At 42.0% G+C, this 22,847-nt stretch overlaps 1 protein-coding gene across 4 annotated transcripts in view; it reads right to left on the reverse strand.

Moving 5' to 3' along the window:
• cep112 (centrosomal protein 112) overlaps window positions 1–22,847 on the reverse strand; it is a 572,452-nt gene that overhangs the window by 106,072 nt on the left and 443,533 nt on the right. For all 4 annotated transcript variants that reach the window (XM_060844726.1, XM_060844724.1, XM_060844725.1 and 1 more), the window contains one exon: window positions 7,401–7,463. In XM_060844726.1, coding sequence (XP_060700709.1) covers window positions 7,401–7,463 — 63 coding nt within the window. The remainder of the gene's footprint in view (window positions 1–7,400; window positions 7,464–22,847) is intronic.

Here is a 22,847-nt window from a genome sequence, read left to right on the forward strand (position 1 = left end):
GGGTGTGGGGTTTGGTGGGATGGTGGCGTGAACCAAGGAGTGACGAAGGGAGCAGTCCTCACCAAAGGGAGAGAGGGGTTGGGAGGGGGAAGATGTTCTTGGTGGTGGGGACTAATTGGAGTTGGAGGAAGTGTTTAGCGATGATATGTTGGATGGGGAGACTCGTGGGGTGGAAGGTGAGGACAAGGGGACCCCTGTCTTTATTACATTTTTCGGGGGGGGGGTCAGAGCAGTGATGTGGGGAATGGAGAAGGTGTGGTGGAGGGCTATCTGGACGACAGAGGGAGAAAAAGCATATTGTTCAAAATACGTGGCATATAGGATGCTTGGGTGCGGAATGTCTTCTTGTCTGAGCAAATGCACTGGAGGCGGAGGAATTGGGAGAATGGGATGGAGTTCTTGTAGGATACTGGGTGGGAGGAGATGTTGTCCAAGTAGTTTGGGAGTCTGTGGGTTGAGAGTAAATGTCTGTCTGCCTGTTGCCAGAGATGGAAATGGAGACGTCAAGAAAGGGGAGGGAGGTGTCCAAGATAGACTACATGAATTTAAAGGCAGGGTGGAAATTGTTGGTGAAATTGATGAACTGCTCCAGTTCAGCATGGGTGCAGGATGCTGCACCAATGTAACAGCGGAGGAATTGGGACACAATGCCTGTGTAGGTACTGAAGAGGGATTGTTCAACATAGCCGACAAAGAAGCAGGCATAGCTAGGGCCCATGTGAGTGCCCATGGCCATGCCCTGGATTTCGAGGAATTGGGAAGAATGTTTTCATCTCACCTCTGAAATTGAGCACTTGTCCATGTTTTGATCAAAGAGGCTTGGTGCTGAGTTGACTTAGCTGAACTCAAATTGTGGACTGATGTTAAGTCCCTCTTGATTGCATTGTTGGCAATAGCTTCCATCATCTTACTGGTGACTGAGAGTAAACTGATGGTGGCAGCAAGTTGACAAATTGGATTTGCCTTTTTTTTTGCGTGCAGGGCATGCCTGAGCAGTTTTCCACAGTAATAGTTTCATGTTTCCAAATGTTTTCCACATTTGGGTAAATGCTTGTTTAGTAGAGAAATGTGCATTTCATAATTATCTGATTTATTCTGTTGATTTTGTTCATTCTTGCTGAGGGTTGTACAAAGCTGAAACTATTGCCCACATGCCAAGCTGTGGTTGCCCATAGGCTGCTGGAGTGGGGAAATCGAGTAACATGTATTGGGTTAATTGAAATATGTCACAAAAAATGTCTCCTGACAATTTTGTGAATTCAATGAAATCTGGGATACATACTTAACCCAAGTTAGATTCTTCTGGTTTCAGAGTCGACCACAATCACTACACTGACAGGTATTTGAGTAGTGAAATGTATAGCAGCTGAAGAATTTGATCTGCCAATTGTGGCCACTTTTTAAAATTGGGCAAAAGTGAGGACTACAGATACTGGAGATCAGAGGCAAGATTAGAGTGGGGCTGGAAAAGCACAGCAGGTCAGGCAGCATCCGAGAAAAAGGAAAATCGACGTTTCAGGCAAAAGCCCTTCATCAGGAATCATTTTCCTGTTCCTCGGATGTTGCCTGACTTGCTGTGCTTTTCCAGCACCGCTCTAATCTTGACTTTTAAAAATTGCCCTAGCTCTTAAATTTTCTTTTTATATTGTTTTTCTCCTATTTGAGGTATCAGAGTCTGTGTCTGGTGTTTATAATCATTATGCAAATCTTAGGCCAAAACATTAAAGTCTGTTTGCATTTGGTGTGGCAAGCAGAATCTCAAAAGTTCTTAATAGTTTTGAATTTATGATGAAAATAAGCTCCAATGAAAACTAGCTCCTGATTTGAAACGGTTAATCTATTTTCTGTAATGTTGACTTGAGATGTGAAAACCACTTGTCACTCTGTTTGTTAATATAATCCAATATCATTTACAACATTCTGTCAGTTCATCAATCATTATCAAGAAAAATAAATAGGACTGCTATGCAGCTGGCACAACAATGACGATTACAAAATGCTAAGGGTGTTAAAAAGCTGTATCTATGGACACCAACATTCATGTTTTAGTTATTCTTTGTCAGAGAGTGCAGCTTCATCTGGCACATGGGTATATGAGGAAGACCAAAAGTTTAGACAGGTGTACGTGACAGATTTTAAGTAAACACCCAAGAAGAAGGACAACATTACACCTCACAACATGCTGACTGGTGTGCTGAGAGATTCAGAAGGGATATACCAGGATTATCTGGAACAGTTAACATTGCTGCTTTTCTGGTTTCATATGCTTTCTATTTCCATTTGAGAAAATCCAGATAAATAAACTTATTTTTATTCTTTCATGGGATGTGAGTTTCACTGGTAAGGCCCTCATTTGTTGTCCCTATCTCTACTTGTCTTTAGGATCCAATGACTAGTTTAATCAGTTGGGGTATACAGTTAGATTAGAGTGTACAAGAATAAATTATCATGAAAAGATCATTGCAGAATCATTGAATCCCAACAATGCAGAATGAGGCCATTTAACCCATCAAATCTGCACCAATCCTCTAAAGAGCATCCCACTCGGGAAGTTTGTCAGCTCATTTCAATAGCAGGTGGCATAGTGGGCTGCATGATCAACCTCGTACCCTGTGGATTGTCACTGAAACAGGTTGAGTGGATTATCTACATATGTATTTACTTGATTGTTGAACAGCATATATAATAGATTAAATAAAGGAAGGAAAGAAATCATAAATGATTTCTCTCCTGCAGTCTGTATACCTATTTGCAGCATAAGATTAGAACTATCTTTGTCACTTAATGTCACTCAGTGAAAACTACCAGCTGCTGTGTGACAGCCAATTCCCTTTTGATTTCCAGCATCAGCAGTATTTTGCTTTAATTTGGGTGTTACTTCCTGGTTCCACCTTCTGCCCAACCTCAGGGGGTTAGAAGTGGCCCTTTTGCCCACTGAGTCTCTGCAGACCTATCTTCACTAATCTCACTTTCCAGCACTTTGACAAGTTATGACATTTCAAGTGCTCATCCCTGTACCTTTTTAAAAGTTGTGAGGTTTCCTGCATCTTCTATCTTAGGCAATGCATTCCAGATTCCTACCACCCTCAGTAGATCAGGAGTCATGATGGTAAGGACATCTCTAAAGGACATTAGTGACCATGATAAGTTTTTCCTGACAATGGTCACCATAAAACTTTTAATTCCAGATTTTTCCTCAACTAAAATTTCACATTCTGTCATGGTGGGACTTGAACCTAGGGCTAAATGTCCCCAGAACATTATCCGGATCCTTGCATTATTAGTCCAGTGACAATCCCAGTCGGCCCTACGTTATTAATTATGTTAGCAACTTGATTAAATGTATGATTTAGAGATGCCGGTGTTGGACTGGAGTGTACAAAGTTAAAAATCACACAACACCAGGTTATAGTCCAATAGATTTAATTGGAAGCATTAGCTTTCGGAGTGGTGCACCTTCAACAGGTGGTTGTCAGGTGGACAACCACTTGATGAAGGAGCGGCACGCTGAAAGCTTCCAATTAAACCTGTTGGACTATAACCTGGTGTTGTGTGATTTTTAACTGATTAAATGTAAAATTTGTTGTCTAGTGAGGAAGTGGGCTAGAAAAGGAAACAGTGACCCCAGGTCTCAGTCGTGACAATAGAAATGTTTGCAATATCTTGTGGTTATGTGAGTAAAGTCAACATGCATGATAAATGCATGAGCATTCAAACAAGGAGCAACAGAAAGCCATTTAGAGCTGAAAATGTGTAGCTGGTTAAAGCACAGCAGGTCAGGCAGCATCCAAGGAATAGGAAATTCGACGTTTCGGGCCAGAGCCCTTCATCAGGAATGAGGAGAGTGTGCCAGGCAGGCTAAGATAAAAGGTAGGGAGGAGGGACTTGGGGGAGGGGCGATGGAGATGTGATAGGTGGAAGGAGGTTAAGGTGAGGGTGATAGGCCGGAGTGGGGTGGGGGCGGAGAGGTCAGGAAGAAAATTGCAGGTTAGGAGGGCGGTGCTGAGTTCGAGGGAATCGACTGAGACAAGGTGGGGGGAGGGGAAATGAGGAAACTGGAGAAATCTGAGTTCATCCCTTGTGGTTGGAGGGTTCCCAGGCGGAAGATGAGGCGCTCTTCCTCCAACCGTCGTGTTGTTATGTTCTGGCGATGGAGGAGTCCAAGGACCTGCATGTCCTCGGTGGAGTGGGAGGGAGAGTTAAAGTGTTGAGCCACGGGGTGGTTGGGTTGGTTGGTCCGGGCGTTCCAGAGGTGTTCCCTGAAGCATTCCGCAAGTAGGCGGCCTGTCTCCCTAAAGCCATTTAGCCCATCACGTTTGCTCCACCATTTAATAAGATCATGTACAATCTGACTGTAGCCTAAAACACACATTCCTACTTACCTCTGATAACCTTTCACCCCCTTGCTGACCAGGAATCTATCCATCTCTGCTTTAAAAATATTCAAAGACTCTGTTTCACCATATTTTCAGAAAGTGAGTTCCAAGACTCATGACCATCTGTGAGGAAAAGAACTGCATTTTGGACGGATGCTCTCCACAACTACCCTGTAAGCTTCAATCACCTCAGCTCTTACTCTGCTAAACTCCAGCAGATACCACCTTCCTTTTTAACGCAGCCTGCTCATTGCGGTATTAGTATGGTAAACCTTTTCTGAGAGGTTTCCTCATCAACTGCCTATGCTTCTACATCATCCTGTCACTCGTCTCTGTGATATTTTCATACTTTGTTGCACCACCATGCCATGTCATGAATAGTGACTTCAATACCTGGAAGGATAATTCTTGACTGTGCAGTAAAAGGTTTTTTTATCCCATCTCCAATTTAAGGTCTCTATTCACTGAGACTTTACTAAATTCCTGGATCTTCCACGACACTCCAGAAGAGTTAAAAAACCAAATGGGAAATAATTAAAATCTCCACAAAATTGTAGTTGCAATCAATTACTGAAAAGATGACTGGTATATTTTGAAGCAATTTTACTGTAAAGTCAGTCATCATGAAGCCACAGCATAGTTCATTTTGGATGGATAATTTGGATGCTAACAAGATGAATAAAAATGATTGGGACAGATCCACTGTAATATTCTAACAACCCACTCAATACTGTTCCATTGTGAAAATCTCAATACTTTTGAACATTTTGCTAATCAAATGGGGAGTTTTGCAGTTTATTGTGACCACATGCTAGGAAAAAAAGGTTATTACTTGGGTAAAGTGAACAACAAAATCTTAAGTGCAATGTTTCTTGTGTGGGTGTTGGAAGTGAATGTTTAAGAGGGTGTTGAGCATTAGATTAGACTAATTTTGTCTGTGGGAGAACCACATGAAAGCTACTAATGGGCCATTATTGCTATTGCATCAATGTTCTTGGTCACATAATTACATCACATTTGTAGATACACAGGCATACTATTTAGCCCAGATGAGTAGGAGTAATGCATTTTTTAAAAAAAGGCACTTCATCGTTTTGAATGTTTCTTTAGTCAGAGTGTATATTTTCACCCTTTAATTACAAGGGTAGTTTGTTATTTCCCTTTATAACAATTCCTTTATTTCCTTCAAGAACCTTCTTTTTACTTCTATTCACTAGACTTTACCCTTTTCTTTTGAGTCCTGACAAGTCACGAGCTTGTGTTACTTTCTTAAAATTGGATGTAGTTGAAGATTACTGATTGAATTTAGTGGTATGGATTTTTCAATGTATTTGTTTTTCATTTTAAGTCAAAATGTCTAAACTAGATGGTACTGTAGCTAACACTACAAACTGCTGCTTTTTCTTGTCATACTCCTGTCTCAACAGAAAATCATTCTTAAGTATTGACCTTTGATGGATGAAGAGAAATCAAACTGAGAGACCAGTTGAATGCATTATTACCGAAGCTTCAAAGCATTGTTCAACAACAACGTACTTGTAATGCACCTTTTATTGTATTAAACATCTGAAGGTATTGCATGGAGTTTCCAAAAACAAAACAAAATGAAATCAAGCCACTTAAGGAGATATTAGGGAATATTAGAAGTTGGTTTCAAAGGTGTCTATTACAGGAGGAAAGAGACACAGAGGTTTAGAAAGGGAATGCCAGAGCTCAGGGCCTTGTCAGCTGAAGACACAGCCACCAGTGGTGGCATGATTAAAATTGGGGATGCTAAACTAGCCAGAATTGGAGGAGTGTAGGTATCTCCCAGGTTTAGTTTATTCACTTCTGGGACATGGCTTCACTGACTGGCCAGCATTTATTGCCTTTCCCTAGTTGCCCTTGAGAAGGTAGTGGTGAGCTGCCTTCCTGAATCGCTACAGTCTATGTGTTGTAGGCAGACCCACAATGCCAGGTGGAACAGATTACAGAGATAGGCTCAGTGAGACCATCGTGGAATGAGAATTTTAACACAGATGTGATTTAAACTGGAGTCAATGTAGGTCAGTGAACGTCGAGATAATAGAATTTTTGATGATCTCAGGTTTATGAAGAGGAGAATGTGGGAGGCCAACCAGGTGTGTGGAGTTATCAAGAATCAATAAGAATGTCTGGCATTCAGCATCCCAATTTCTGTAACAATGAGAATGCAATGGATTCACTGAGCAAGTAGTCTGGGAAGAAACAAATGGATACATTCAGAACAAGCATACTGCCAGTTTGAAAACCAAAAATGAAGAAAGCTGTTCTAGATAGGGTTAAAGTTGTTCAAATAAAAGAAATGTTGCAATATGTAAAGAATTCAATGAATAAAGCCTGCACACTCTCTTAATCTCATTAGAACACTGTTTTGTAATTATAAAACTCCCCTCAGTATTCTTTCTTACCACCGTTTTATGAAATATTCTAGTCATTTAAATACAAGATCTTTTCTTATTCAATTCAAATTGTCAGAAATCAGCTCTCACCACATCTTATGAAGTCACTGCTATTCTTGTGCTGGTTGGATGGAAAGAATCATGCAAATCTGTACACTTTTAATTAGAACAGCTGCTTTAGGCTTTTGAGGTAGGCTATCGAGGCAGATGGTAGTTGATTTATGCCTTACTGTCATCTTCACTGATTAGATCTACTGTATGACAACAATGAACTTTGCAAAGGAGTATGCTTTGTGTACTTTGATCATGTAGGGTTTTCAAAACAGTTTTATCTCAGCTGTTAAGAGACAACCTCTTGGATTCTGGAGCACAATACTTGCAGATGCAAAACAATTAATAATCCCTAATTGTTTTACTAAAGCAGTAGAAGATTAGATCTTCAAACATTCCATTTGGTTCTGATGGACTTTAACGTGTAACTATGGTCTGCAGACAATTTGACAGTGAAAGTGTTTCTTGAGGAAGGATGATTTGGTAAAATGGGTTTACTGACACTTCACAAACCTGACATGGATACTGAAGTTTCTAAATCTCTGGGCCATACCTGTGAAGATTTTAAAAGCCTCTGGCTGTATTCTTTCTCAATCTGCTTCAACTTGTTGCTGGTCTGTAAAAACAAAAGGAGAAATGTAACATGAGATAGGCAAAGAGGAAGAACGTGCACAGACACTCACTGTTGACCTCGGCGCTTGGCACCTAATCGGTATGCCTGTCACTTAGGATCTGGGCTCTATGCCAGTTCCAACGCCCCTTCATGGCAACCAAAAGCACAGGGCCTTGCTTTGATCTTCAGCCAACTAGTCATCACTTGAAAGGAAAAATATATCTTTGCTGCCAATTATTAGAAAACATAAAGGGCTTTCTGGATGAAAAATGACAGCATAAAGTTTATCAGAATGACTTCACCTTAGTAAAAACAGAAACACATGCTCTGATGAAGACTGTGAAGGTACAATATGACACGTATGCTTTAGTGTGCCAGACGATTTTTAAGAAGAGTCTGGATCAGTGAGTGGTGGTGAGGGGGAGGGATCAGAGAAGGGGGAAAAAAAGAGAAAGAAGCTGCACAGACAAATCTGCCCGAGGGAAGGAGCAACAACATTCTCTAACATACAACAGAGGTATCGCTGGCTTTTGGAACTTCAAAGGAGTTTATGCACTTAATGTAAATGTGGCCATTAGCAAAACTTTACTCCACCTTTTTGCTGTAAGGCCATTAAATATGATTATTACCAACATTATTGTAACGTACAGAAGAACTGCCATTTAATGCATTTTGGAAAATGATTTATGCAAATCAAATGATTTTTAAGTATAATTATGGATTTTATAATATAAATGAAATTGTAATGTTTTTTAAAAATTCCCTCCACAGTAAATAATGTGTCTCTCTACTCCTTGAACACGTCTCACCATTATTCAACTGAGAGGATGAGCTGTTCAGGCTGTGATCAGCTGATTTTTTTTGCCTCCCTGTGAGTAAAGTGTTTTGTCTCTATTTCACTCCACTCCCTCAGGGGTATAGCATGGTAATGACAGAATGATACAGCACAAAAAGCCATTTGATCTACTGGGCCTGTAGGAGCTATTTGGTAGAGTTAGTGAATTGTTGCAATATTCCTGCTATATCTTTTTATTCCTGCCAATTTCTTCCTTTCCTGCATATATCCAGCCCCCTTTTTGAAAACTGTTCTCAAATCTGCACCCACCACATACTCAGGTCATGCATTTCAGAAAATTTAAGGACGGATCATTTTCTTATTGTTGCCATGGAATGGAGTCAGAGGAGGTAAAAGAACAGAGGCAAAGGAACTGCAATTTTCTTTTAAACCTTAATTGCAGCTTGAATATTTTATACCAAGTTCTATATGCTCGTGCTACACCACCAGATGCATGAGCAAAAGGTCATGGAACTATACATCAGGGAGCACCATTAAATGATCAAGGCGCTGTGATCAGTGTCGGCCAATTTAAATAAGATTTTACAGCATTGGTGCAAATTGAGATGTACACTGAAGCACAGAACACAAGGATTATTTTCAGGAGATATTAAAAAGATCTGTTTTAATCTATGTGGAAGTATTTCAAGAATGCAATAGTTGTCATCAGTGTGTAAATCACTCAATGAACTATTGGGCTAGGAGATAACCATATAACCCGAAAGCTTCTTTTCAAACTTCTCTTCAAACATGAACACACTAACAAAAACAAATCAAACACTGCTATGTTCTATGTTCATATGTTGGAAATAACAGCTGTTGAAAAGCGGAGAGATGCAATTATAAAGCTTCAAATGAACCTACCTATATGGTATCACAATCTTGGCAATGGTTTGAATAAAATTGACAAATATTTTACATTTGCTATAACAGAAATATCTTAAATTCAGCAATGCTACAAACACATTCCCTGGAGACCCGAAAGCTGTTATCTGGAGCATATCAAGGCAATGCCTTCCCTCCTCACCGTCCCCCCCTCCCTAAAGGGAACTAGCGAACCGACTGTGGTTTTACAGTCAACATCAGACTCTTAATTCCAGATTGTAACTGAATTAAAATTTTGCAATTTGCCATGGTGGGATTTGAACCCAGTGCCCAGAACATTACTTGGGTGACTACATTAATAGTCTAATGACAGTACCAATAGGCCAATGCCTCCCCTACTGGTTCTTCTTTAACCTGGCTGTATTCTTTGAATTTAAACAAAATGTGTTAATTCTACTTGATTATATGAAGCTTTTCTAAATATTCAGTTAAGTATGTACCTGTCAGGCAGGGAGGAAGATATAGTACGCATGAGCCATGGTTTACTAAGGAAGTGGAATCCCTGGTCAAGAAGAAGAAGAAGGCTTATGTTAGGACAAAATGTGAAAACTCAGTTAGGGCGCTTGAGGGTTACAAGGAAGTCAGGAAAGACCTAAAAAGAGAGCTCAGAAGATCCAGGAGGGGACATAAGAAGTTGTTGGTGGATAGGATCAGGGTTAACCCTAAGGCTTTCCATAGGTATGTCAGGAATAAAAGAATAACAAGAGTTAAATTAGGGCCAATCAAGGATAACAGTGGGAAGTTGTGTGTGGAATCGGAGGAGATAGGAGAAGCACTAAATAAATATTTTTCGACAGTGTTCACGATAGAAAATGAAAATGTTGGTGAGGAAGATACGGAGATACTTGCATCTAGACTAGAAGAGATTGAGGTTCACAAGGAAGAGGTATTAGAAATACTGCAGAGTGTGAAAATAGACAAGTCCCCTGGGCTGTATGGAATCTATCCTAGGATCCTCTGGGAAGCAAAGGAAGAGATTGCCGAGCCTTTGGCATTGATCTTCAAATCATCATTGTCTACAGGAATAGTGCCTGAGGACTGGAGGATAGCAAATGTGGTTCCCTTGTTCAAAAAAGGGTAGTAGAGACAACCCTGGTAATTAGAGACCAGTGAGTCTCACTTCAGTTGTTGGTAAAGTGTTGGAAAAGTTTTATAAGAGATAGGATTTATAACCATCTAGAAAAGAATAATCTGATCAGGGACAGTCAGCATGGTTTTGTGAAGGGTAAGTTGTGCCTAACGAGTCTTATTGAGTTTTTTGACAAGTGACCAAACAGTTGGATGAGAGTAAACCAGTTGATGTGGTGTATATGGATTTCAGCAAGGCATTCGATATGGATTTCAGCAAGGCTATTATACAAAGTGCGGAGGAATGGGATTGTGGGAGACATAGCAGTTTGGATCAGTAATTGGCTTGCTGAAAGAAAACAGAGGGTTGTAGTTGATGGAACATGTTCATCTTGGTGTCCAGTTACTAGCGGCGTACTGCAAGGGTCGGTGTTGGGTCCACTGCTGTTCGCCATTTTTATAAATGACCTGGATGAGGGCTTAGAAGGGTGGGTTAATAAATTTGCGGACGACACTAAGGTCGGTGGAGTTATGGATAGTGACGAAGGATATAGTAGTTTGCAGAGAGACATAGATAGGAGGCAGAGCTGGGCTGAGAGGTGGCAAATGGAGTTCAATGTGGACGACGGGCGGCACGGTGGCACAGTGGTTAGCACTGCTGCCTCACAGCGCCAGGGACCTGGGTTCAATTCCCGCCTCAGGCGACTGACTGTGTGGAGTTTGCACGTTCTCCCCGTGTCTGCGTGGGTTTCCTCCGGGTGCTCCGGTTTCCTCCCACAGTCACAAAGATGTGCGGGTCAGGTGAATTGGCCATGCTAAATTGCCCGTAGTGTTAGGTAAGGGGTATATGTATGGGTGGGTTGCGCTTCGGCGGGTCGGTGTGGACTTGTTGGGCCGAAGGGCCTGTTTCCACACTGTAAGTAATCTAATCTAATCTAATCTAAAAAAAAAGTGTGAGGTGACACACTTTGGCTGGAGTAATCAGAATGCAAAGTACTGGGCTAATGGTAGGATTCTTGGGAGTGCAGATGAGCAGAGAGATCTCGGTGTCCATGTACACAGATCCCTGAAAGTTGCCACCCAGATTGACAGGGTTGTTAAGAAGGCATACAGTGTTTTGGCCTTTATTAATAGAGGGATTGAGTTCCAGAACCAGGAAGTTATGCTGCAGCTGTACAAAGCTCTGGTACGGCCACACTTGGAGTATTGTGTACAGTTCTGGTCACCGCATTATAAGAAGGGTGTGGAAGCTTTGGAAAGGGTGCAGAGGAGATTTACTAGGATATTGCCTGGTATGAAGGAATGTCTTACGAGGAACGGCTGAGGTCCTTGAGGCTGTTCTCGTTAGAGAGAAGAAGGTTGGGAGGTGACTTAATAGAGACATATAAGATAATCAGACGGTTAGATAGGGTGGACAAGGAGAGCCTTTTCCAACTATGGTGATGGCGAGCACGAGGGCACACAACTTTAAAGTGCGGAGAGATAGGTATAAGGCATATGTCAGAGGTAGTTTCTTTACTCAGAGAGTAGTAAGGGTATGGAATGCTTTGCCTGTAATGGTAGTAGATTCACCAAGTTTAAGTGCATTTAAGTCGTCATTGGACAGGCATATGGACGTACATAGAATAGTGTAGGTGGGATGGGCTTCAGATTGGTATGACAGGGAGGCGCAACATTGAAGGCCGAAGGGCCTGTACTGCGCTGTAGTGTTCTATTACTTCCTTATATTCAGACTAATGATTTTTCTCAGTATATTCTGAATGTCAGATATTTGGTTTATTAGCCCATAGTTTCCAGCTTTCTGTCTTCCTCCTTTCTTGAATAGAGATGTTATATTTGCAGTTTATCAATCCACTTGGACCTCTGCATTTTAGATTACAATCTGTGTCGTCATTATGTGTACAGTCAAATCTTTTCGGAAGTAGGCTAACATGCTCAGAGTTGTCAGCTTTTATTCCCATAAGTTTACCTTTCTCCAGGGACAATTTCTCCTTCTCCTGGATTTTCTACAATTATTTATATGTCTTTCAGGTCTCTACCATTTCTCATTATTAATTCCCCAGTCTCAGTCCCTAAGGGACCAATAACCACGTCAGCTATTCACGTGCTTTTATATGCATGTAGAAGGTCTTACATTATGTTTTTATATTTCTTGTCAGTTTACTGTTGTAGCTGAAAATGTGTTGCTGGAAAAGCGCAGCAGGCCAGGCAGCATCCAAGGAACAGGAAATTCGACGGTTTGGGCATAAGCCCTTCATCAGGAACGTCGAATTTCCTGTTCCTTGGATGCTGCCTGGCCTGCTGCGCTTTTCCAGCAACACATTTTCAGCTCTGATCTCCAGCATCTGCAGACCTCACTTTCTCCTCGAAGAGTTTACTGTTGTAGTCTATTTTTACCTTTAACAACTTTTTATTGCACTGTCTTTTGTATTTATGCTCTTGCTGAAAATGTACCAATGCAAATTGACAAGGCATTCAGCTGCAACTTGAATCACACCAATTGTGAAGAAACTTGCTTTTCTGGAACCTAAATGAGGTGTAATTCTGTCATCTGTATCACTCTATTGACAACTGATATCAAGCCAATCCATACCCTTCCAACATTCTGAAGACACTTCAGAGTTTATAACATATTAAATTAGATTAGATTACTTACAGTGTGGAAACAGGCCCTTCGGCACAACAAATCCACACCAACCCGTCGAAGAGCAACCCACCTAGACCCATTCCCCTACATTTAACCCTTCACCTAACACTATGGGCAATTTAGCACGGCCAATTCACCTAACCTGCACATCTTTGGACTGTGGGAGGAAACCGGAGCACCTGGAGGAAACCCACGCAGACACGGGGAAAAACTGCAAACTCCACACAGACAGCTGCCTGAGGCGGGAATTGAACTCAGGTCTCTGGCGCTGTGAGGCAGCAGTGCTAACCACAATGCCACCATGCTGCCCAACTGGTGTTCGTTTTAAGTATACACAACAATTCCCGCCTCGGGCACCTGTCTGTGTGGAGTTTGCACATTCTCCCTGTGTCTGCGTGGGTTTCCCCCAGGTGCCCTGGTTTCCTCCCACAGTCCAAAGATGTGCAGGTCAGGTGAATTGGCCATGTTAAATTGCCCATAGTGTTAGGTGAAGGGGTAAATGTAGGGGAATGGGTTTGGGTGGGTTGCTCTTCCGAGGATCGGTGTGGACTTATTGGACCAAAAGGGCCTGTTTCCACACTGTAAGTAATCTAATCACAATTTAGAGACAGAAATTTAGTTTTTGTCAAGTAAAATGAAATGGAAAGAGAATAAAACAATTTCATCACTGAGTTTTATTTTTGTTTGCAGCCACAAAATGTCATCTAACTTGGTGGTGTTATTTGATCCTTCAAAGACCATTGCTGTACTACAAACTAGATATTTGGTTTACTTGAAGAAGAGGAGTGCTAGGTATGGAATACTCAAGGCAGTCAATGAAAATATCGATCGAAAAACTGAAACAAAAAAAGAACATAGGTTTGTGTACAAACTTTTGGGAGTTATGGTGAGATTATCAGTCTGATCACAAGACTGATGTCACAGAGTCATAGACATGTACAGCATCCATGCCGACCAAATATCCTAAATAAATCTAGTCCCATTTGCCAGCATTTGTCCTATATTCCTCTAAACTCTTCCTATTCATATACACATACAGATGCCTTTTAAATGTTGTAATTGTACCAGCCTCCACCACTTCCTCTGGCAGTTCATTCCATATATGCACCACCCTCTGCATGAAAACGTTGCCCCTTAGAAGCCTTTTAAATCTTTCCCCTCTCACCTTAAACCTGTGCCCTCTAGTTTTAGATTCTCCCACCCTGGGGAAAAAACCTTTACTATTTACCCTATCCATGCCCCTCATGATTTTATAAACTTCTATAAGGTCACCCATCAGCCTCTAATGCTCCAGGGAAAATAGCTTCAGTCTATTCAGTTGTCTCCCTATAGTCGAAACCCTCTAATCCTGACAACATCCTTGTAAATTTTTTCTGAACCCTTTTAAGTTTCACAACATCCTTCCTATAGCACATTTGTTCTGGACTGAGTACTCAGCTTCATAATCACATCATTATTAAGATCATCTATTTCTACCACCATAATATGGCTCATCTTTACCATCACCACTACCACAGCCATACATGCTCCCCCCGCCCCCAGTCTCAGTTCACCCATTGTTGGAATCCTCATTTATAACTTTGCTTCTTCTCTAATCAACTGTTTAAATTTATTTCCAAAGTCTACCCTCTGTAAACCTGAGGTCATCCAAACTTCTGCTGTTCATGTCTTAATTTGTAGCAAATCCCATTCCCTAATATTCAGTGAACTAAACTGGTTCCTGACCTGAAGGCTGAAAATAGACTCAGGTTGGGATCTGAACCCTGAGGGGCTTTTGACATATCAGAATGACAATAGCTCAGAAAACATGGAGAGGATTAAGGATGTTAGTTTGAATCATAATTAATTAGAATCATTTTGGGTTAATGTAAGAAATAGCAAAGCCAGGGGGTCACTTGTGGGAGGAGTTTATAAGCTCCCTAACAGTGGTTACTGAAGTATCTCCACAAAGGCTGCCACGAAGTCACCTTTAATTTACAGATGAACAGTCCTTGCTTTCAGTACCACCTCTTCAGAGTCAGGTATCTCTAACACTCCCTTTTTGTATGGAGACAAAAAAAACCTGCAGATGTTGGAATCCAAAGTAGACAGGCAAGAGGCTGGAAGAACACAGCAAGCCAGGCAGCTGAAGAAGGGTTACATCTGAAATGTTGACTTCTCCATCTCCTGATGTTGCCTGGCTTGCTATGTTCTTCCAGCCTCTTGCTTGTCTACTTTATGCTCTCTGATTGGACCAGATTAAAGGTGCCAATAAGGCAACTCATATTCTACAATGTCCAGCTGGCTGACCTTGTTACAATCATTACATCCCTTCCCCTCCGAGTCTGAGGACAAGGGCTGGTCCTTTTCTTGGGAGAGCCTCCTGGGGCTTTTTTAGCACCAGGTCAGGTTCCTCCAACTTGGGGTGCAACATGGGCGGCTTGTAATCTATGGGAGTTCGCCTCTTGCACCAAGAACTCGTTGATAGAATTTCACTTTCTTTTTCCGGTTGCAAAGGCATCGAGGTTGCTACCTGTTATGTCCATCTCTAATTCAGAAAATAAATGTTTGATGGAGTGAGCAGGTTCCAGCAGCCTTTCTGAATGTTCAACGGGCCAGGGCATATTTTGCTCCCTCACTGTTTGTGAATTTGTAGCTTTCACATGGTCCATGTACTTGTTCAGGACCATTGCATCTACCTGAACTTTATACAGCTCATGCAAGGCCATTCCCATGATTCTTACACCAAAATTCGTCCCCTGTGTCAAACTGTCTCTCCTGCTTGGTAGAGCCTTGTGTCTGGCATTGGCGTTCCTAATTCAGTTTCACTCTGACCCTCTACAGGTCGCGGAAGATCGGACTCACCTGGTGTGGCGTTTTCTACCCATTAGCAACTTTGCTGGTGCTACCACTGTAGTTGCACATGGGGTGCTCCTATAATCAAATAAGAACTGGCACAGTTTGGTATCCAGTGAGGCTGTAGAGTGTTTCTTCAAGCCAAACTTTAAAGTTTGGATTGCTCTTTCTGCAAGGCCATTGGATGATGGATGGTATGGAGCTGTCCTAATATATCAAATACCATTTGACTTCAGTAAATACTGAAATTTCTTGTTGGTAAATGATGACCAACACATCCAGATCTCTATGTATTGAAAAAGACGTGTAATTTTTCTATTGTCATCCCCATGTTTGATGAATGGACTCTATGCATGCCCAACCACTTTGAGTAGCTGTCTACAATGATAAGAGCATTCAATCCATGAAAGGACCTGCATAGTTGACGTGTAACCAAGTCCAAGGTTTACCTGGCCATTCTCACACATGTGGGGGAGCAGTTGGTCGTAACGTTTGACCTTATTGAGACTCTCGGCCCCGTCCCACCAATGTGGCTATGTCTGCAACCAGGCCTGGTCACCAGACAACTTCTCGGCAACATCTTCCTCTTTGGAGATCTCTGGATAGCCCTTGTGGAGTTCGGCCAGTATTTGGTGGCAACCTCTGCTTGGGACAATTACTTTTGTTCCCCATAACAATATACTGTCCTCTACTGTCAGCTGGACTCTCTAGGGCAGCCCTCAGTATGATGGCCCTTTCATTTCCTCCATAACCACCAGCTATTTCAGTTTTGAAAGGACTGGATCTTTCCACGTCCAGTGTCTGATATTGTGAGCTGTGATTGGGATCATGTTCAGAAACTTTAATATCATTACAAACTGTTCCACTGGGAGTACCCCACAAATAGAGGTGACTCAATGCATCAGCATTTGCTTCTTGGCCTCCCACTCTAATCTTGACTGTAACCTGGTCTAGTGGACTCTGTAGCCCAATAGGTCACTTTCAGTCATGTGGGGTGGGGGTGTAGAAATACATGATTTTCCCTTAGGTATTTGCCTGCCTTGGAACAATACCTTAGGACAATATCCAAGGAGCAGTTAGTTTTCCCTGTTATTGGAATGTCATCTAGGAAAATGGCCACCTCAGGTAGATCTTGCAAAATGTTCTCCATTGTCTTTATGTTTTGTGTCTGTCTTTTTAACATAAATACATAGAACAATGAACTGTACAACACAGGAACGGGCCCATCAGCCCACGATGTTGTCCTGAACATGACACCAAATTAAACTCATCCCTTCTGTCCAGATCCCTCCCTTCTTTGCATATTAGAACATAGAGCAATACAGCACAGTACAGGCCTTTTGGCCCTTGATGCCATGTCAGCCTTTTATCCTACTCTAAGATCAGACTAACCTACATACCCTTCATTGTACTATTTTTCATATGTTTGTCCAAGAGTCACTTAAATGTCCCTAATGTATCTGACTCTATTACCACTGCTGGCAATGTATTCCACACACCCACCACTCTCTGTGCAAAGAACCTACTTCTGACATTCCTCTAAACCTTCCTCCAATTAACTTAAAATTATGCCCCTCATGATAGACATTTCCACCACAGGAAGAAATCTCTGGCTAACCACTCTATCTATGCCTCTCAACATCTTGTACACCGCTATCAAGTCACCTCTCATCCTTCCTTGTTCCAATGAGAAAAGCCCAAGCTCCTTCAACCTTTCTTCATTAGATATGCCCTCCAGTCAGGTAGCATCCTGGTAAATCTCCTCTGCACCCTCTCTAAAGCTTCCACAGCTTTTCTATAATGAGGCAACCGGAACCAAACACAATTTTACAAGTGTGGTCTAATCAGGCCTCTACAGAGCTGCGGCATAACCATGCGGCTCTTCAACTCAATCCCCCTGCTAACGAAAGCCAACACACCACCCTCTTTCTTAACAACCCTATCAACTTGGGTGGCAAGTTTGAGGGATCTATGGATATGGACCCCAAGATCCCTCTGTTTTTGCACACTGCCAAGAATCTTGCCTTTAACCCTGTATTCTGCATTCAAATTCAACCTTCCAAAGTGAATGACTTCACAATTTTCCAGCTTGAACTCTATCTGCCACATACCAGTACAGTTCTGCATTCTGTCAATGTCTCATTGCAACCTATAATAGCCCTCCACACTATCCACAACTCTACCAACCTTCATGTCACCAGCAAACTTACTAATCCACCTTTCCACTTCCTCATCCAAGTCATTTATAAACATCACAAAAGCAGAGATCCCAGAACCAATCCCTGCAGAACACCACTGATCACCCAGCTTCAGGCTGAATACTGTCCATCTACCATCACCCTCTGTCTTCTAAAGGCCAGCCAATTCTGTATCCAGACAGCCTGATTTCTCTGTATTCCATGTTTCCTTACTTTCTGAATGAGCCTACCATGGGAAACCTTATCAAACGCCTTTCTAAAATCCATGTACACCACATCCACTGCTTTACCTTTATCAAGGTGTTTTGTCACATCCTCAGAGAATTCAGTAAGACTGGTGAGGCATGAGCTGCCCCTCACAAAGCCATGCTGACTATCTCTAAGCAAACTGTGGTTTCCCAAGTAATCAGAAATCCTATCTCTCAGAATCCTTTCCAATACTTTGCTCACCACTGAAGTACGACTGACTAGTCTGTAATTCTCAGGATTATACCTATTCCCTTTCTTGAACAAGGGAATAACATTTGCCATCCTCCAATCATCTGCACTACTCCAGTCGACAGTGAGGACGCAGTGTATTCTCTTTTCTCACTTTCTGTAGGAACATAGGATATATCCCATCTGGCCCAGGTGATTTATCTATCCTTATATTTTTCAAAATTTTCAGCACACCCTCCCTCCTAACATCAACCTGTTCTAGCATCAGTCTGTTTCACATTGTCCTCAGAAACGTCAAGTTCCCTCTCAGTAGTGAATAGTGTTGATCTTATTAAGTATTGCTGGAGCTGCACTCAGCCTGATGAGTGAGGTATATTTTATCACACACTTGACATGTACCTTGTAGATGATGGACAGGCATTAGAGAGTCAGGTAGCGAGTTACTCACTGCAACACTCCCAGCCTCTGGCCTGTTGTTGTAGCTACAGTATCTATTTGCTGGTATGTAGAAGATACCATTCCTCATTTTCCACCATAAGCTGTATGATTTTGGAAATGCCAATTTGTGAAGGACTTACAATTAATGACATATTGACTCTGGCATTTTCAACTTCATTATCAATGTTATGGACAGGCATTGCATGATGATGTTGTTGACTCAAATTCTGAATAATTAAATACATATGTTAAAAAGCCAGGCAATCCACATGAGTTATCTTGAACATTTTCTCAGCATTAATACAATGCCAACACAACACATGTAACACCCACACCCCCACCCCTCCCCCAAACACAAACACATACACACACAAACACGCACACATGAAAGGAATTCGGAAAAGAGGGAGGAAATTATAAAACTTAGTGTATCTCTAGTTACCCAAGTCTTTTACACAACCACAGGGAATCATAAACAAAGATAAATGAATATTAGAACTGACATGCACAAATGCCGCACATGCTCGACCAAGTTCAGCACTCCAACAACCAATAGGTGGATGAGAGAGTAAGACAGACAGTTGGGACAGGCTTACATTTCAACAACAACCATCATAGTCTCAGGAGGTCCCAAGCATTTATACAGCCATTGAGATGTATAGCACAGAAACAGACCCCTCAGTCCAACTTGTCCAAGCTGATCAGATATTCTAAATTAACCTAATCCTATTTGCCAGCACATGGTCCATATCCCTCCAAGTACTTTCTATTTATATACCCATCCAGATGCCTTTTAAATGTTGTAATTGTACTGCCTCCACCACTTCCTCTGGCAGCTGTCCACAAACGCACCATTCTCTGCGAGAAAAAGTTACCTCTTAGGTCCCTTTTAAATCTTTCCCCTCTCAACCTAAACCTAAGCCCTCCACTTTTGGACTCCCCCAACTCAGGAAAAGATCTTGTCTATTTAACCTGTCCATGCCCCTCATGAGTTTATACTTCTTTAAGATCATTCCTCAGTCTCCAACTCTCCAGGGAAAACAGCCCCAGTCCATTCAGCTTCTCCCTATAACTCAAACCCTCCAACTCTGGCAACACGCTTGCTGATCTTTTCTGAACCCTTTCAAGTTTCACAACATCCTTCGCATCGGAAGGAGATCAGAATTGCACAAAATATTCCAAAAGTGGCCTAACCAATGTCCTGTACAGCCGCAACATGACCTCCCAACTCCTGTACTCAATGGAGGAGAAAGTGAGGACTGCAGATGCTGGAGATCAGAGCTGAAAATGTGTTGCTGGAAAACCATTCCTGAAGAAGGGCTTATGCCCGAAACGTCGAATCTCCTGTTCCTTGGACGCTGCCTGACCTGCTGCGCTTTTCCAGCAACACACTTTCAGCTCCTATACCCAATGCTCTGACTAATTAAGGAAAGCATATCAAATAACTTCTTCACTATCTTCTTGGCCTCTGATGAGTGGCAGAAGTGGACCTGTTAAGGTATATAATCAGGGAATGATAATCAGCCAGAACAAACACTAATCTACATTTTCTATTGCTCCTTAACCTTTAACTACAGTTAGCTAATAAATTCAGCTTTTTGGAGCTCACTTACCCATTTTTAAGCACCTTTGAAGTTTTGTCCATGTGAACATTTAACATTTTCATTCCTGAGCTCCATAAATGCATTTTTGTGCTGTGCCCAGAAAGGCTGCCAATTCTTGCTTAACTTAGCAGTAGCTGATCAAAGACAGTCTAGCTAGTCTGTCATCTAAGCAGCCCCTTTCCAACCAGGATCTTTGGTAAGTTGTTTCTTTAGCTACCCAGATATTTACGACAAGCTCCGCAGGGAGGGGGTGGGGAAACATTTCAGATTGAGAGCACCTCCCAGAGGACTGCTTTCCTTTGAAGTTGATATTTGTCTTACAGAGGCTGTCCTGGATTCATCCTTGAAAAGGAAATGAAGAAGGGCAAGAGCTAAACACAATGAAATATAAAGGGAAGCAAAGAAAATCCACTAGTTCACACATTAAAGCTTCTTTGGGTACTGTATGATGTGAAGTTTAATTAAAGAGCCATTGATGCATTTTCACTTTTCAGACAGGATGTAGGCAAGATGGCAGCTGAAATATACTTTCAGTATATTATCTTGAAGAAGGTGCAATTTGAGTTTATATTATAATATTTATATTTATATTATCCAGGGGGTGGCAGAAATCAGGGCCTGAGAACTTCCTCGTCTTTGTTAGTGAACAATAAAGGCAACATTATCTGACTGAGATCCGTTAACTCTTCATACAGCATACACTAGTCATAGGATCTTCCTGTTCTATATACAGTTACAGTTACAGTTTCACTGTGACCAAGGAGGTTTTAAACTAATGTAGCAAGGGGCTGGGAACCAGCAAAGAAGACTACTAGACAGTGACGTGGAAACTGGAGACAGTAAGGATCATAAAGTTAGCATTACCAAGGGGAAGAGTAGGTAGAGAGCAGATGAACACAAAACTGGCAGCCTGAAGTGCATATACTTTAATGCAAGGGGTATAGTGGGTAAGACAGATGAACTTAGGGCTTGGATTGGTGCTTGGGAGTATGATGTTATTGCGATCACAGAGACTTGGTTGAAGAAAGGACACGAGTGGCAACACAAAAGTTCCAGGATACAGATGCTTTAGACAGGACATGGAGGGAAGTAAAAGGGGAGAGGTGTTGCATTGCTGGTCAGGGATGACATAATGGTTGTGCTAAAGGAGGACACTATGAGGGCTTGAGCAGTGAGACATTATGGGTGGAATTGAGAAATAAGAAGGGTGCAGTTACATTGGTGGGGCTGTATTACAGACCCCCAAAAGTGAGCGTGAGGTGGAAGAACAAATAGGTAAACAGATTATGACTCTATGTAGAGGCAACAGGGCGGTGGTGATGGGAGATTTTAATTTTCTCAACATTGACTGGGATACACTTCGTGTCAGAAGTCTGGATGGGGCAGAGTATGTAAAGAGCGTCCAGGAAAGTTTTTTAGAGCAGTATTTCAATAGTCCGACGAGGGAAGGGGCCATATTGGACCTGGTGTTGGGGAATGAGCCTGGCCAGGTGGCAGAAGTTGCAGTGGGGGATTTCTTTGGGAATAGTGACCATAATTCTGTAAGTTTTAAAATATTTGGAGACAAAGATGAGAGTGGTTCTAAGGGACGAGTACTAAACTGGGCTAAGGCAAATTAAATCAAAATTAGGCAGGAGCTGAGAAATGTGGATTGGACACAGATATTTGAAGGAATGTCCACATTTGACATGTGGGAGGCTTTCAAAGATAGGTTGAAGATAGTGCAGGATAGGCATGTCCCTTTGATAACAAGATTCATGAACCGTGGATGACAGGAGAAATCATGCGACTAGCCAAGAGGGAAAGGGGAACGTACATAAGGTCCAGGCAGTTAAGAACACAACAGGCCTTGGAAGAATATTGGGAGAGTAGGACCAATCTAAAACGAGGAATCAAGCAGGCTAAAAGGGGTCATGAAATAACTTTAGCAAGCAGAATTAAGGAGAATCCTAAGGCCTTTTATTCTATTATAAGAAGCAAGAGGGTAACCAGAGAAAGAGTTGGTCCACTAAAGGGTAAGGAAGGAAGGGAGTGTGTCAAACCTGAGAAAATGGGTGAGATTCTCAATGATAACTTTGCATCAGTGTTCACTAAGGAACGGGAGGTGATGAATGGTGACATTAGAGGTAGAAGTTTGTTTACTCTGGATCACATTGACATAAGGAAGAAGGATGTATTGGGTAGGCTAAAGGATATTAAGGTGGACAAATCCCCAGGACCGGATGGGATCTATCCCAGGTTGCTGAGGGAGGTGAGGGAGCAAATAGCTAGGGCCATGACAGATATCTTTGTAGCATCCTTCAACACAGGTGAGGTGCTGGAGAACTGGAGGATTGCTTATGTTGTCCCCATGTACAAGAAGGGTAGTAGAGATATCCCAGGTAACTACAGACCAGTGAGCCTGACATCAGTGGTGGAAAAGTTGCTGGAGAAGGTACT

This window comes from Hemiscyllium ocellatum, chromosome 25 (assembly GCF_020745735.1).
Source record: "Hemiscyllium ocellatum isolate sHemOce1 chromosome 25, sHemOce1.pat.X.cur, whole genome shotgun sequence".
NCBI lineage: Eukaryota > Metazoa > Chordata > Chondrichthyes > Orectolobiformes > Hemiscylliidae > Hemiscyllium > Hemiscyllium ocellatum.